Genomic DNA, 14,735 nt, shown 5'->3' with positions numbered 1-14,735 from the left:
TACAGCTGGTCAAGCCCCATTGCCAGAGGTGCAGGTTCAGTAGGAGGAGCTGGGAAGGCCCAGGAGTCTGCACATTTAAACAATTTTTTTATTTATTAATTTTAGAGAGAGAGGAAGGGGGGAAGAGAGAGAGAGAGAGAGAGGAAGAAACATCTATTTGCTGCCCTATCCATCCATGCATTCATTGGTTTAGCAGGACTCTGCACATTTAACAAGTACCCCAGGTGACTGATGTATCCAAGGGTTGCACTTTAAGAAACATCAAGATACTATATAACTGCTTTTAAAAGTCCAAGTGAAACTTTTGCAATGGAACAATTCTGTATCTTCTTTTTTTATTTATTTATTCATTCATTTTAGAGAGGAGAGGGAGAGACAGAAGAAGAGAAAGAGAGGAAAGACAGAGAGAGAGAAGGGGGCAGGAGCTGGAAGCATCAACTCCCATATGTGCCTTGACCAGGCAAGCCCAAGGTTTCGAACTGGCGACCTCAGCATTTCCAGGTCGACGCTTTATCCACTGCGCCACCATAGGTCAGACAATTCTGTATCTTGACTGTGGTGGTAGTCACATGGATCTACACACGTAATAAAATTGCATAGAATTAAATACATGGATGCTGTGCATGCATGGACATGCACACAAACACACACACACACACACAAATGAATGCATTTAAATCTGGTAAATTCTGAAGAAGGTGGGTGAACTATATCATTGACTATTTCCTAGTTATATTATACTAGAGTTATGCAAGATGTTACCATTGGCAGAAACCAAGTGAAGGGTACATAGGCAATCTCTGTATTGTTCTCTGTATTGTAACCACATGGAAATTGACAATCACCTTAAAATAAAAAGGGTTTTTAAAGTGCAGGTGAGAGGCCCAGGTCTGATGCTGAGCCCTGAAGAATGAAGCTGGGGAGGCAGAGAGAAACCACAGGAGGAGCCCTGAGTCATCTGGAGATGGAGAAAGTGTCCTGGTGTCGTCCCCTGTCCCCTCATCCCCCACCTTCATTCTGGAAAAGTCCAAATATGCTTCTGTGTGTGTGCATGGAGAGGGTAGAAAGAAACAACTTAAATACTGAATTATGTTCATAGGGATTCAGAGCCTTAAGGAATGAAATTTTTCGTTGTGGTTTGCATACATTAAAGCTTACTCTTTGTACTGTGAAGTTCTTGGGTTTTGTAAAATGCAGAGAATCATGTATTCGCTACTCCAGGACTACACAAAACAGTCTGATCACCCTAAATATTTGCCTGAGCATCTCCTTTGTAGCCCACCACGCCCCCTGCTCCAGCCCCTAGCAACCACTGATGATGAGCTGGATTCTTAACTGTAAATTGCTTTTTTTTTTTTTCAGAGACAGAGAGTGAGTCAGAGAGAGGGATAGACAGGAACAGAGAGAGATGAGAAGCATCAATCATTAGTTTTTCATTGTACATTGCAACACCTTAGTTGTTCATTGATTGCTTTCTCATATGTGCCTTGACCGCGGGCCTTCAGCAGCCTGAGTAACCCCTTGCTGGAGCCAGCGACCTTGGGTTCAAGCTGGTGAGCTTTTGCTCAAACCAGAGGAGCCCGCGCTCAAGCTGGTGAGCTCGGGGTCTCGAACCTGGGTCGTCTGCATCCCAGTCCGACGCTCTATCCACTGCGCCACCGCCTGGTCAGGCTGTAAATTGAATTCTTAAAGTAAAAGGTTAAAATGTAGGGACAAAGCACTGAAAGCAGATCGAACATTAAAAATAAAGGACTAGAGACTTTTTTTGTTTGTTTTTTGTTTGCTTGTTTGTTTGTTTGTTTTACAGAGACAGAGAGTCAGAGAGAGGGATAGATAGGGACAGACAAACAGGAATGGAGAGAGATGAGAAGCATCAATCATTAGTTTTTCGTTGTGACACCTTAGTTGTTCATTGATTGCTTTCTCATATGTGCCTTGACCGTGGGCCTTCAGCAGACCGAGTAATCCCTTGCTCGGGCCAGCGACCTTGGGTCCAAGCCGGTGAGCTTTGCTCAAACCAGATGAGCCCTCACTCAAGCTGGCAAGCTCAGGGGTCTCGAACCTGGGTCCTCCACATCCCAGTCTGACGCTCTATCCACTGCACCACCGCCTGGTCAAGTGAGAGACTGTTTTCAAAAACCAATAACCCAAAGCCACCTAGCACCGTGCCTAAAGGATTTGCATGGATTATAGTAGATGGTCTGTAAATGTTGGCCGGTTGGTTGGTTGGATCAATGCATTGTGTGATACTGACATCATCTGTAGTCTCAGTTTCCTCATCTATAAAATGGCAGTGATCTAACTCAGGGTTTATTATTCATTCAACAAATATTTTTGAGTTTCTACTATTTACTGGGCACTATTCTGAGCACTAGGGGTATAAGAATGAATAAAACCAACAAGAATTCCTGCACTTGTGTTGTTTATATTTGAGGAAGGAGACAAAAAAAAGATATATACATACAGAAATAATAAAGATATTTAGAAGGCAATAAGCACTGTGAAAGAAAAAATGGAAGAGGGTAGTGGAGATAGGAATGTGGTGGGGGCTTGGATTTTCACACAGGGTGGTTCGAGCCTCGCTGGTGCGGAAGCAAACAGTGCAGATGTCTGGGTAGGACTGGCCCGGGCAGACCGGGGCTCCGAGAGGAGCCAGGCGGCCAGTGGGCTCGGACAGAGTGATGGGAGAGTGGCTGGACATGAGGCCGGACAGTCTGGGTAGGACTGGCCCGGGCAGACCGGGGCTCCGAGAGGAGCCAGGCGGCCAGTGGGCTCCGACAGAGGGATGGGAGAGTGGCTGGACATGAGGCCGGACAGTCTAGCAGCTTGTAGGCCATGGCACTTTTATTCCTAGTGAACCCAAAAGTCATCTCAGAGGATTTTGAGCAGAGGAATTACATGATCTGACTTAGGTTGTTGTGATGGCTTTAAATTATTATATTAAATATTAAAACGAATATTAACTATTTAAAAAGGGCTTGGCACAGAGCCTGGAACATGGCTGTGTTTCTCTTATACGAATATTTGCAAAGAGGGCATTCACCAACAGGTACCCAGGGGTGCGTAGGCCTGGGCAGCAAGGGCACTGACCCGATTGAGTCACTGGCGCCCTCTCCTGGAGGAGCCCGTACTTGCTGTGACAGCAGGAAGTCGTCAGTCTGGCCAGGCCTGTCACCTATGGCAGCTGTCTGCAAGGCCCTCATCTGTCCCTCAGAATGGGCCCCACAGTGCCCCGCGGCCTGGCGCCCGGCTGGGTGTGTGCTGCCAGTCTGCCCTGCCTAGCGATCACAAGCCTATGGTGTCATGGAAAGAGATCTGGGCTCCAGAGGCCAAGGAACCTGGGGCCCCATCCTCCTCGGCCACAGATATGCTGTGTGACCTTGGCAGTTCATTCCACCTCTCTGGGCAGTAGGAAGCTTCCTCCTACTCACAATGATATACCATGTGCCTGCAAAAAAGGTAAAACCCAGTGAATGTTGGGTGAATTAGTGAATGAAGTGGGGGCCATTGGCCTTTCTGATAAATATTTAATTTAGAGAAAAGCAAATAAAAGTGCCCAGTGGGTATTCATTCAACAAGTATTTAAATATTTAATGAGCACCTTCTATGGACCAAGCACTCCTCTGGGCACTAGGGATACAGTAATGAGTAAGTCCAATATAAACTTTGCCCTTGGGTAGCTGACGTTTTAGGTTTTGAACCAAAAGTCACTGATGTATTTGCGTAAGTGTCCTGGGCGAGTTTGTGGCAAGAGAAAGATGAGGAAGTGGTGAATGGGTGTGATGCACTGTCTCAAGGAGCAGAAGGTGAGAGAGTAGCCAGGGTGGGCAGACAGGGTCAGAAAGTGCCTGCCGGACCTCACTTTCTGCCTCACTATTTGCCTCCACAATCCTTCCTCCTCCTCTGCCCCGGCAGATGAGGTCTGAGTTGGTCTGGAACAGATACCATGGCTCTAGTGCAGGGGTCCCCAAACTACGGGCCCGAGGGCCACATGCGGCCCCCTGAGGCCATTTATCCGGCCCCCGCTGCACTTCCGGAAGGGGCACCTCTTTCATTGGTGGTCAGTGAAAGGAGCACATTGACCATCTCATTAGCCAAAAGCAGGCCCATAGTTCCCATTGAAATACTGGTCAGTTTCTTGATTTAAATTTACTTGTTTTTTATTTTAAATATTGTATTTGTTCCCGTTTTGTTTTTTTACTTTAAAATAAGATATGTGCAGTGTGCATAGGGATTTGTTCATAGTTCTTTTTATAGTCCGGCCCTCCAACGGTCTGAGGGACAGTGAACTGGCCCCCTGTGTAAAAAGTTTGGGGACCCCTGCTCTAGTGGGAAGCCTGTCAGCCTCCTGTGAGCTCTCTTGTTTCTCAATGTTCAGAGCCTTGAAGAAGATGCCCAGTGCCCCCAGCAGCAGGGGGAGGCTTTGCTTTGGAGATGATGGAGCGTATGCGTGTGGCCACGTGAGACCCAGATCTTCCCTGGAGATGATGGAGCGTATGCGTGTGGCCACGTGAGACCCAGATCTTCCCTGGAGATGTGGAGTGTATGCGTGTGGCCACGTGAGACCCAGATCTTCCCTGGAGATGATGGAGCGTATGCGTGTGGCCACATGAGACCCAGATATTCCCTGGAGATGATGGAGCGTATGCATGTGGCCACATGAGACCCAGATCTTCCCTGGAGATGTGGAGTGTATGTATGCATGTGGCCACGTGAGACCCAGATCTTCCCTGGAGATGTGGAGTGTATGTATGCATGTGGCCACGTGAGACCCAGATCTTCCCTGGAGATGTGGAGTGTATGTGTGTGGCCATGTGAGACCCAGATCTTCTTTGGTTTATTTTTGTCTTTCTCTAGGAGCACCACACCTGCCTCCCCACACCCTAGCTTCCTTGGGTCACTGGCCAGCTCCCAAGGACAGAGACAAAACTGAGGCTCACAACCAGAATTTCTAGTCCCAGGAGGGTTCTGCTCAGAGAATGGGACACAGGGTAAGTCTGGACCTCCTCTCTTTTCTGTGGACAAGGGTGTAGTCACCACAGGATACAGATGTGTGCTGAGAAGAAAGGGCTTTCTAACTTTCAGAGCTGTCCGCAGCTGGAAGGGGCCACCATGGAGGGAGTAAGCTGTCTGACACCAGAGACATTCAAGCAGAGCTCAATGACTGCTCACCACGGTGTTGGGCAAAGCTGCAGAGGAGATCTAGGCATGGTGGGGGTCAGGGCCTTGAAGGTCTGACTTTTAGTCTAGTCTGCATCTAAGCTTTTCTTTGGATTGTGGGGCTGCCGCTCAGGCCTACCCTGGCTTGTATGTCCCTTGTCCTTTGTGGGGTAGATAAGTACACATAACTCATTCAGGGGAGAGAAGAAAATGGGGGGCTCCAGAAATTCCCCACAGATCCACACACCAGCTCTTATCCACCTGGGCCCAGCCTCCTCCAGGTGTTCCTCTCACAGAGAGACTAGCTCAGAGGTGGCATCCCCAGCAGCCTCAAGGATAAGGAGCCCCTCACCCATCCCTTCTCCTCTACCCCAGTGTAAAGACCCTGGAAATGCCATTTTCCTTTTCTCTTGGAGATCTCCAGATTAATCAGAGTAGATCTGGAGCCCACAGGGGGGAAAGCAATGACCAAGAGTGAAGGCCAGGGGTGCCCCCAGACCCAGATGTGAAGAACTGCCAAGGAGAAGGGGGCCTTTTTAAAGGGAGGGGCTACACAGCCCAGAGGGAAAGGGGCAACTTGTGAGCAAGAAGTGTATCCAAGGAGGGGAGAAAGACACCAGAACGTCTTGGAAGTTTCTGGAAAAAATCACTTAGAAACTTCAGACTAGGAACTTGAAGACTAAGACCCCATTAGGTTTGTTTTACCTACAAACAATCTAAATTTTTGTTTGTGATCTCTACCCTCTTCCCATCTATCTCTAGAGGGGAATCCCTAAATCTGGAGGAATGACAGGAAGGTTGAAGCCTACACGGATCCAGCAAGCTTCCTGAACCGTTGATCCACCTGGAATTTCGTTTTTGGAAGGAGTGAAAAGAGAGACAGCCTTCATCTGTCCCCCGTGGCTACCCAACTGCCTCAGCCCCTATATTGCATAATTAACGTTTCCCCACAAAAAGCTTTAACATATCTGTATGAACCTTTTATCCCATAATTTCCTAATGTTCTCTTCATATGTTCTACGTTTTCCTCCCATCTCCCCAAATTCTCCCCAAATTTCCCTTTGGTATTTTAATTGATAGCATTGCATTAAAATTATAAATTAAAGGAGGATGAATGCGCATCTTTCGAGTATTGGGTCTTCTGCAAAAACAAGAACAAGTTTCTCATTTTTCTAACAGTGTCATTTTTCTTGACTTGGCCCTTGCACATAAAGGCAGGTATGGTAAGAAGGCTATCCGCTTCTCCAGAAAGAGCAGCAGATGGCGTCCCTGGGCCCTGATGAGCTGAAGCGGGTAGGAGGGACCAGCTGGCCAGTCCCAGAACTGGGGGCCTAACAGGAGGTATTTGGGAATCCCCAACAAAAGCCCCCCCTTCCGCCCGGCTGCCTCCCCCATAGACTACACACTGAAAACAAGGCTGGGAGGCTCTGGGAACAAAGGATGTGACTGGCTCCGGGGGACAGTCTGGCTGGGCTGGAGGGACATCGAAGATATAAATGGTTGAATCGAGGAAAGGTGAGCCTGCCATCACAAGGTGCAGTTTGACAGGGCCCTGGGAGCCCCTAGTGGAGACCTGGCAGTCAAAACAACAGGGGACATGCTAGACTTGTGCTCATCTTTTTATTGTCCAGAGCCCCTGCAGTGGGGGAGGGGCAGGCATGAGAGGTGGGCGCCCCTGCCACCTGCCTGAGACCGCTCTCTGCCTTTCTCCTCTCCTCTCCTCTCCTTGCAGCTCCGGCCCCGCCAACCCTCTCTCCTTCTGCATCTCCTGTTCCCACATCTGGCACCTTCGGGTGTTCCCTCTTGTAGCCCCTGCTTTCTAAGCCTACCCTGGGAATGTAAGGGACTATGGGGTTAGTTTAGTGCCCCTCAGTCTCCAGAGGGGACTAGGCCCTCAGTTACCTGCCCGGCTTACTGAGGAGTCCCTTTCTCTGACCCGGGCTGGGAGTGTGAGTCCCGACACCCAACTAGGGTGGGGGCCTCCTCCCAAGCCAGAGGCGAGAGCCTGGGGTCACAGAGGCGGGAGGGGCAGAGCCACTGCTCCCAGTGGGCCCCTGCCCTGCACTTCCCAAGGGTGGCTGCGAGCCAGGCGCACTTACTTCCAACATCTGGGACTCACACTGCTGGGGGCTCCCTGTGTCGGGCAGGGACAGGCCATGTCCCCTGCGGGGACCATGAGGGGTGTTGGTGAGTAGGGGACAGAGGCTGTGAGGGGAGCACTTATAGCTGGGTGCCCTGGGATGGAAAGAGGCTGGCTTCAGGAGGCAGTGAGGACAGGGGCAGGGACGGTCCCTGGTGGCAGAGGGGTCTCTGGCTTTAGAGCACCTCGTGCTGCTGCTGTGTGGCCTCACTGACGACCTGGGGAGGAAGAGAAGCCCAGTCTGATCCAGGTCCCCTGCTCCCTGCGAGCTGCAGGCCAGCCCCCTCCCCTCAGGACAGCAGGACGCCCTCTCCCCTCAGAGAGGGACCCAGACAAGCCCAGCCGGGGGCAAGCACCTGGCTGACAGACCCCACACTCACCCCACAGCCCCCACAAGGGTAAGGAGACCCAGCAGACTGCTCACCTCCCCGTCCCGGGTCTCAATGGTCTTGATCATCACTGTCTTCTTGGTATGGACCTCGGAACCCCTCTGCTCAGGGCTCGTTTCTGTAACAGATCCCCCAACATGCTCAGCCTGACCAAGTCCAGGCCAAGACTGCTCCAGGGGCTGGGAGTCCATCCTTGTCCCATGGGCCAGGGCCCAGAAGACTCCCATCCCCTCCAGATGGACCCAGTACTTTCTCAGCAAGACTTTTATCACCTGTCCTTGAGCCCCGTGAGCGGCTCTGCAAACCCCAGGGTTAGTCCCACGACCAACCGAGATGAGATCAGGAAACAACAGATGTGCTCCAGGTGTGGGCTGCTCCAGGAGGCCAGGACCCCCGAGGCCTAGGCCACGCTGCACTTCCATCCCCCCCCCCCACAACTCCTTGCTCCCTCTCCACCCCTGGGCGGCAGGAGAACCCCGCCTGAATGTGTATGTACCCTGACAGGTAGAATCCCAAAGTCCAGTCCCAAGATACTCTTTGGGAGGACCTCATGGTCCCCAGCCCTCTTTAAGACTCTGAATGAGAAACTTGATGTCTTCATGAAACATGAAGGAGTTAGTCACTGAGTCATTGTGTTGGTCGCCAATGGCCTGACCCTCTGTGCCTCAGTTTTCTCATAGTAAAATGATAACAATGATACTTGCTCTATCTTATGGCCATAGGACTATTAATTTCAAAAAACGTGAAGCAGTTTTAAATGCAAGGCTCACACTTGGTGTCTATATAAACTCCTAACTAAAAAGAGAGGATCTGAGTTTTATAGGAAGGGTCAAACGTAGGTCCTTGGTATTAAAGTTTGGGGTTCCTGAATCCCTTAGCGAGCACCCAGCCTATGGTGAACGTAATAACTCCACGGAGCCAGCATGTACTTTTTCCCAATGAAAATGAACATCGAAGATATAAATGGTTTGATCGAGGAAAGGCGAGCCTGCCAAGGAAGGACTCCGACTCCCTTTCCTAATGTATCATTATAGAATGTTTTTCTGTTCTCCAGGGTTGGGAGCCATACGATCTGCATATTACTAATGGCAGAATGGCAGAATGCCCCAGGAGCTCCTTCTAATTGTTTGGCTTTGCTAAGGTTTGGCTTCATTGTTGTGAATATGCATCCAACATCCTGCTCCAGCAAACTTGGAGGTGTTCAACCAGCAGCCCAGTGGGGCAGGGGGGGGGCAGGGGGTGCTTGCCAACTTGCTAGACAGACAATGGGTGGTGGATGCCTTATACCCCAGGGGGTATAGTTCTAGATTCTTCTGCTGCCAAGCCCCCAAGGACACCCCTGGTTCCTTGAGTATTTGAGTATATCAATAAACAGAAACAAAAGCTGTTGGCTGCTGCTCAATACTCCCAGAAGGCGCAGGGGACATGGTCAATGCAATATCGTGAGATAATAAAATGACCTCTTTGTCAGAAGATGCCTCAACCGAAACTCCCCCTCCCCACCTGGCAGCAGCCCGTTTTCCCTTCCCCAGACCTCAGTCCTGTCCCCACAGTACCATCCTCCCCTCCCAGCCGGCCGTGGGCAGTGCCCATGCTGGACTCCTGCACCCCACCACCCCAGTCTCCACCTGCCAGCACATACTCACCTCGAAAGTTGAGGGAAGAAAAGGTCTGGATAGGGAGGTTGATCCTGAAAGGGGAGAGATCAAATCCCCAAAGGGTGAGGACCTGCCATCTTCTCCTGTGACCACCTATCAAAGCTTGACCTGAGCACCATCCTCAGCTGTCCCAGTCCCAGGGACCCCAGCACTCCCACTGCCACACTGCTCTGGGAATGGGGTCAAAGGCCAACTGCATCTGTCCCAAGAATGCCCCTTCTGGAAAGATCACCTATTCTATCTCTGACCAGCTGACATGACCCTAATACCCCCAACCCCACAATCTCCAATTCACCAGGATGTGAACTGAGGGACATCCACTGTGTGTGCCCACCCGCCAGCCAGGCTGGGAACCTCTGGCCCACCCACGTGAGGCCAAGTCCCAGGAGCTGCCATTTAGCTACCTTAAAAGGTCATCATATGTAGGTGTTACTACCCTACAAAATCTGAAATCTATGCGGAAGTCTACATCTAAACACAGCTGCTGACTCTTTAAAACTTCCGATGTCATTTTTATGAGTATCAATCAACGGGCATCACTTTTTTAGTTAATGACCTGTTTTAAATTAAGGTTAAGTTTGCACATAGTGAAATGCACAGATCTTTAGTATGCAATTTAATGGGTTTTGATCAGTATCTACATCCACGTAACGACCAGTCTAAATCAAGATATAGAACATTTCCTTCCCCCCAGTAGGTGACCATGCGTCCCCTTCCAATTGTATGCTGTTTTCTGTGTCTAGAAGGGAGTTTCCATGTTGAGCTCATCATTCTGTGACCCTTCCTGTGAGCAGGCGTGTAGGAGTGTGTGTGCACTGGCATCCTCAGTGCACAGTCTGCACCCTCTCAGCCTCCGCACAAGGCTGTCTCCCCCTCTGCCTCTACATGCTGCCCCCTCCCCTTCCCACCTCATTATTCCCCATTTTGCTATCCTCTCTCCCTTGACTGGCAGTAATATTTTATTACCATTTGCTGAACATGGTTTTATACTGCTGGATCTTAATTTTGAAGATAGATGAGGGAATAGTTATATTTCTCTTTCTATAAAAGCTATTAATTAAACCACTTTTTATCCAGGTGGCCTTGGTTAATTCTCAGCAACGAGTGGAGTGGTGGCCTCTTGTATAAAACTGTTTCCAGACCTTGTTGAGGTGATGCTAAGCGCCCCGGGGTGGGAGTGGGCTCCCCAGCACGCCCCAGCGTCCTGCCGCCAGCCCTGCCCTGCCCCTCACCGGCTCTCCTCGCCCTCCAGCAGCTTCCGGTAGGTGGCAATCTCCACGTCCAGGGCCATCTTGACATTGAGCAGGTCTTGGTACTCGCGCAGGTGGCGGGCCATCTCGTCCTTGAGGTGACGGATCTCCTCCTCTAGGCGAGCGATGCTGTCCTGGTAGCCGCTGGCCTCGCTAGCAAAGCGGTCCTCCAGCTCCCGCATCTGCCTCATCAGGGAATCATTCTGCGGAAAAGGGACGCCCAGGTCAAGGTCAGGTTGTGGGAAGTAGGGGGATATTAGGGGTCCAAGGATGGGGGAAAGACAGCCTCAGGGCTAGGAAGCAACCCCAGATGGTCAGGTCCAGGAATTGTCAAACTCTTCTGAACCAGGAACCCTGAACTCAAATGAAGCGTTACATGAAAACTCAGAGAATAGAACTGATAAAACGCAGCATTGCTGTTCAGCCCCCCCCACACCCCACAGAGAAGCCCCTATGATTTCCTGAGGGCCCGAATGGCAATCCACCTGTCTGTTTTTACCCCCGTGGTTGAACAGAGGAGACAGAGGCCCAGAAAGGGCATGTGAAGAGCTCAAGGTCACAGAATGAGGGTGTGACTGCAGGCAGCAAGGGCTGGGCTGGCAAGGTGGGCAGGGACTCACAGTGCCTTTGAGGGCGTCGATCTCGCAGGTGTAGGACTGGATCTGGTGCCGGTACTCCATCATCTCTTGCTTTGCCTGGCGTAGGGCATCATTGTTCTTGTTGGCTGCCTGCGTCAGGTCGGACACCTAAGGGCAGAGAGGGGCCCTGAGATGAGGAGGATGCAGAACGCAGGTTAGGGTAGGCAAGGGAGCAGGGAGACCCGGCTTACTATCCTCCTCATGGGTGGAGCCACAGGAAGCACTTCCAAACTGGGATTAAGGGGGACATAGGGGCCAAGCTGCCCACCTTTGACTTGTACCACTCCTCGGCTTCAGAGATGTTCTTAGCCGCAATGGTCTCATACTGGGCCCGGATGTCCCTGAGGGCAGCAGTGAGGTCTGGCTTGGACATGTCCATCTCCACCTGGACCTGCTGTTCTTGAAGCTGGGCCTGTAGCTCTCGGATCTCCTGCAGGGTGCATCTGGGCTTCAGTCTCCTACCAGGCCCCTACAGCCCTCTCTCACCCCCACTCCCGGAGCCCAGCACCCCCATTTCCCATCTCCGCCTGCTTTCACCAGTGTCTATGGACCCTGAAGAGGGGGCGCCCAGAGCATACCTCTTCGTGTACTTTCTTGAGGAATGCAATTTCCTCGTTGAGAGATTCGATCCTGCGCTCCAGGTCAATTCGAGCTAGAGTAGCTGCATCCACATCCTGGCAAAGGTCAAACATGAGGGACAGGGTCACTGATCACCCAAGCAGGGCCAAGGAAGACCAGGGGCCACAGGGGGGGACAGAGGGGTAAGGTTGCTGGGGGGATCAAAGAGGCTCACCGATCGGAAGGCAGCCAAGTTGTTCTCTGCTTCTTCTTTCAGTTGAATCTCCTCCTGCAGCCTGTGGGACACAGAGGACAAAGAGTTGGTAAGGATAAAACCAGCCCTGGAGATGACCGGCCCAGGGACTGGTCGGACAGTGCGCGGAGAACAGAGAAAGGTCTGGCTGCTGGGTAGACAGGAGGCCCCGCCCAACTGGGGAGGGGACCGGAAGTGGCCCAATTTCTGCACTAGAGCCACACCCTGGAAGTCTATGTCCCCATCAGATTGTGACCTCCCTGGGATTAGGAACCATGTCTATTTTATCTACTTCTATGATCCTGGTTCCTAGCGCCAGCTTAGCCCATGTAGGTGCTCAATTAATGTTTGTGACTTGGGTAGCAAGGCAGTGCCTTTGCTCACTTGGGCTGCCAGAAGCAGGACCCATGAGTGCTCGCTCTGTACCTGCTGCCCTTTCATAGTGGGAGCCCACTGGAGCTCGCCATCCGGTCGTCCCAGCCTTCTGAGGGCTGAACCCCCCCACGCACACACACTCTCCCCTTCCCTCTGGGTTATCTGCTCCTCTGTGAAACGGCACAGCCTAAATAAACCAGGCCCAGGAGCCAAGATTCCCGCTCTACCCTCCCAGCTGAGCTGAGAGCTACTTCGAGTCCCCACCCCCTGCCCTTCCCAACTGGCCTCAGATTTGCTCGTCTCCTATCAACCTCCCCTTTCCCTCTGACTGCATCTGGGCCTCCTTCCTCCACCCCTCTGCTCGCTGGACCGCCATCAACATCACTCCATTATCTTAAGATGCTTTTTATGGGGGCTGTCCGCAGGCCACCTGGTCTTCCAAGGCCTCCCATTTCCCACCTCATGATTTCCCCAGGAAAACTGCTCCTTTGCAGAGCGGGAGCACAGGAGAGAGACCCGGAGTCCCTCTCCGCTCTCTCGGGGGACACAGATAGACGGCCTGCCGCTGCACGGGGCGGGAGATGGTCCTTGGCGCCCAGCCTGTGGAAAGGGGTTTCTGGGCGCACCGGGTTCTCACCTGGCCTTGAGCCGCTGCAGGTCGTCCAGCAGGTTGTCGCGCTCGACCTCGACGCGGGAGCGCTGGTTAGTGAGCACCTCCACCTGGCGCCGCAGCTCCCGCAGCTCCTCCTCGTAGATCTCAGCGACCCGAGTGGGCTCGCGGCCCTTGAGCCGGTTCACCTCCGCCGCAAGCACGGCGTTCTGCTGCTCCAGGAAGCGCACCTTCTCGATGTAGTTGGCGAAGCGGTCGTTGAGCTCCTGCAGCTCCACCTTCTCGTTGGTGCGCGTGGTCAGGAACTCCTGGTTCACGGCGTCGGCCAGCGAGAAGTCCAGCAGCTCGCCCGCGCCGTAGGAGGGCGCGCGGGCCGCCCCCAGCCGGCCGGCCCGCAGCGAGCCCAGGCCCGCGGCCCCGCCCGACGTGCGCGACACCTGGTACACGCGGGACGTCACCGAGCTCGAGGAGCCCTTGCTCCCGAAGCCGGCGCGCGAGAACACGGGCGAGCTCAGCGGGGAGCCGAGCGGGAAGGCCGGGGACCCGCCGAAGGTGCGGCGGTAGGAGGACATGCGCTGGCTGGAGGAGTAGGCCTGGCTCATGGTGGCGGCGCGGAGGAGGCGGCAGGCAGGCGGCAGGCAGGCGGCCGGCTGGAGTGTGGACGCGGTAGGGGACACGGGGCCCCCAGCCGACGGCACTATTTGTATCCCTCCTGACATCAGCCCCCGCCGCCCCTCCCCTGACAGCTGCAGGATCCGGCTGTCCTGCCAGGAAAGGGCGGCCACTGGCGTGGGGGCGGGGAGGCCAGCTCCCCCGCAAGAGGCCTTCGCCCCTCAGCCGGCTGATGGGGGCCCCACCGTGAGGGGAGTGGGAGAAGCTGGTCAACCTAGGAGGGCCTAAGATAGGCCTGCCTGCCCACAGCTTCGACAGGGCAGCGAGCGCGGCTGGAACCCCAGGCGGGCCCCTTGCAGCCTCTGGGTGCCTGCCGCATCTTAGGAGTAGTCAGGAGAGAGAGCACAGGAGAGGCTCCCATTCAGTTTGAGGGTCTCCTTTTTGTTCCAAGTTGAGACTTTGGGTCATTTCCTGAAAGGGCAGGCCTATTACCAAGAAAGGCTCCAAGTGCCTTTTTTTCTAGAGTCCCTGGAAGTGGCAGAGGCTTGAGAGGGCTCAAGCAAAGACTAGGAGTCCCCCGGCCAGACCTAGAGGTAGAGGGTCTCCAGGCAGGCCCCAGGGTATGAGCATGCCCTAGGGTCAGAGGGCTGGCCTGCTCAGGTATGTCCACTGGCACCTGGATTTTAGCTCTGAGCCTCGGTTTCCCCCTGGACTAGTATAGGGCCTTTCCCTCCCCCTACTGATGATGCAGGGCCTCGTTTACAAACAACAGGGTGATTTCCAGGAAAGGTCTAGTGTGCTCTTTCTTTCTTCCTTTTTCTCTCTTTCTCTCTTTCTTTGATAATTGACAGACTCTTATTAACAATCAAAAAACTTCACACTTACAATAGGAAAATAAATGTTTCTCTAGTGAATAATTACACTTAACTATCCAGGACCTTAACGGACTTTTAATATATTGGTGTGCTTTCATTTTCCAATTGCTAAGTACACTCTCACCCCCACACCACTAACTTTGCCTGGCTTATGCCCCCTTGTGCCCACCCCACCCCTCTCTGATTCATCTCCCTACTCACACCACCCACGCCCACA

General features: G+C 52.7%; 1 protein-coding gene across 1 annotated transcript; it reads right to left on the bottom strand.

Moving 5' to 3' along the window:
* Window positions 1-6,761: 6,761 nt before the first annotated feature.
* Window positions 6,762-13,710, bottom strand: DES (desmin). The gene is made up of 9 exons (XM_066345200.1): window positions 13,059-13,710; window positions 12,029-12,089; window positions 11,814-11,909; window positions 11,504-11,665; window positions 11,218-11,343; window positions 10,580-10,800; window positions 9,336-9,379; window positions 7,725-7,807; window positions 6,762-7,518 (listed from the first exon to the last, which is right to left on the bottom strand). The coding sequence occupies exons 1-9, from the start codon at window positions 13,631-13,633 to the stop codon at window positions 7,477-7,479; spliced, it is 1,410 nt and encodes a 469-aa protein (XP_066201297.1). The 5' UTR covers window positions 13,634-13,710; the 3' UTR covers window positions 6,762-7,476.
* Between the last annotated feature and the right edge of the window lie 1,025 nt (window positions 13,711-14,735).

Source organism: Saccopteryx leptura, chromosome 7 (genome assembly GCF_036850995.1).
Source record: "Saccopteryx leptura isolate mSacLep1 chromosome 7, mSacLep1_pri_phased_curated, whole genome shotgun sequence".
In the NCBI taxonomy this organism is placed as follows: domain Eukaryota; kingdom Metazoa; phylum Chordata; class Mammalia; order Chiroptera; family Emballonuridae; genus Saccopteryx; species Saccopteryx leptura.
Note: the sequence above shows the minus strand (reverse complement) of the source record. Positions and strands in the feature narration are given on the sequence as shown.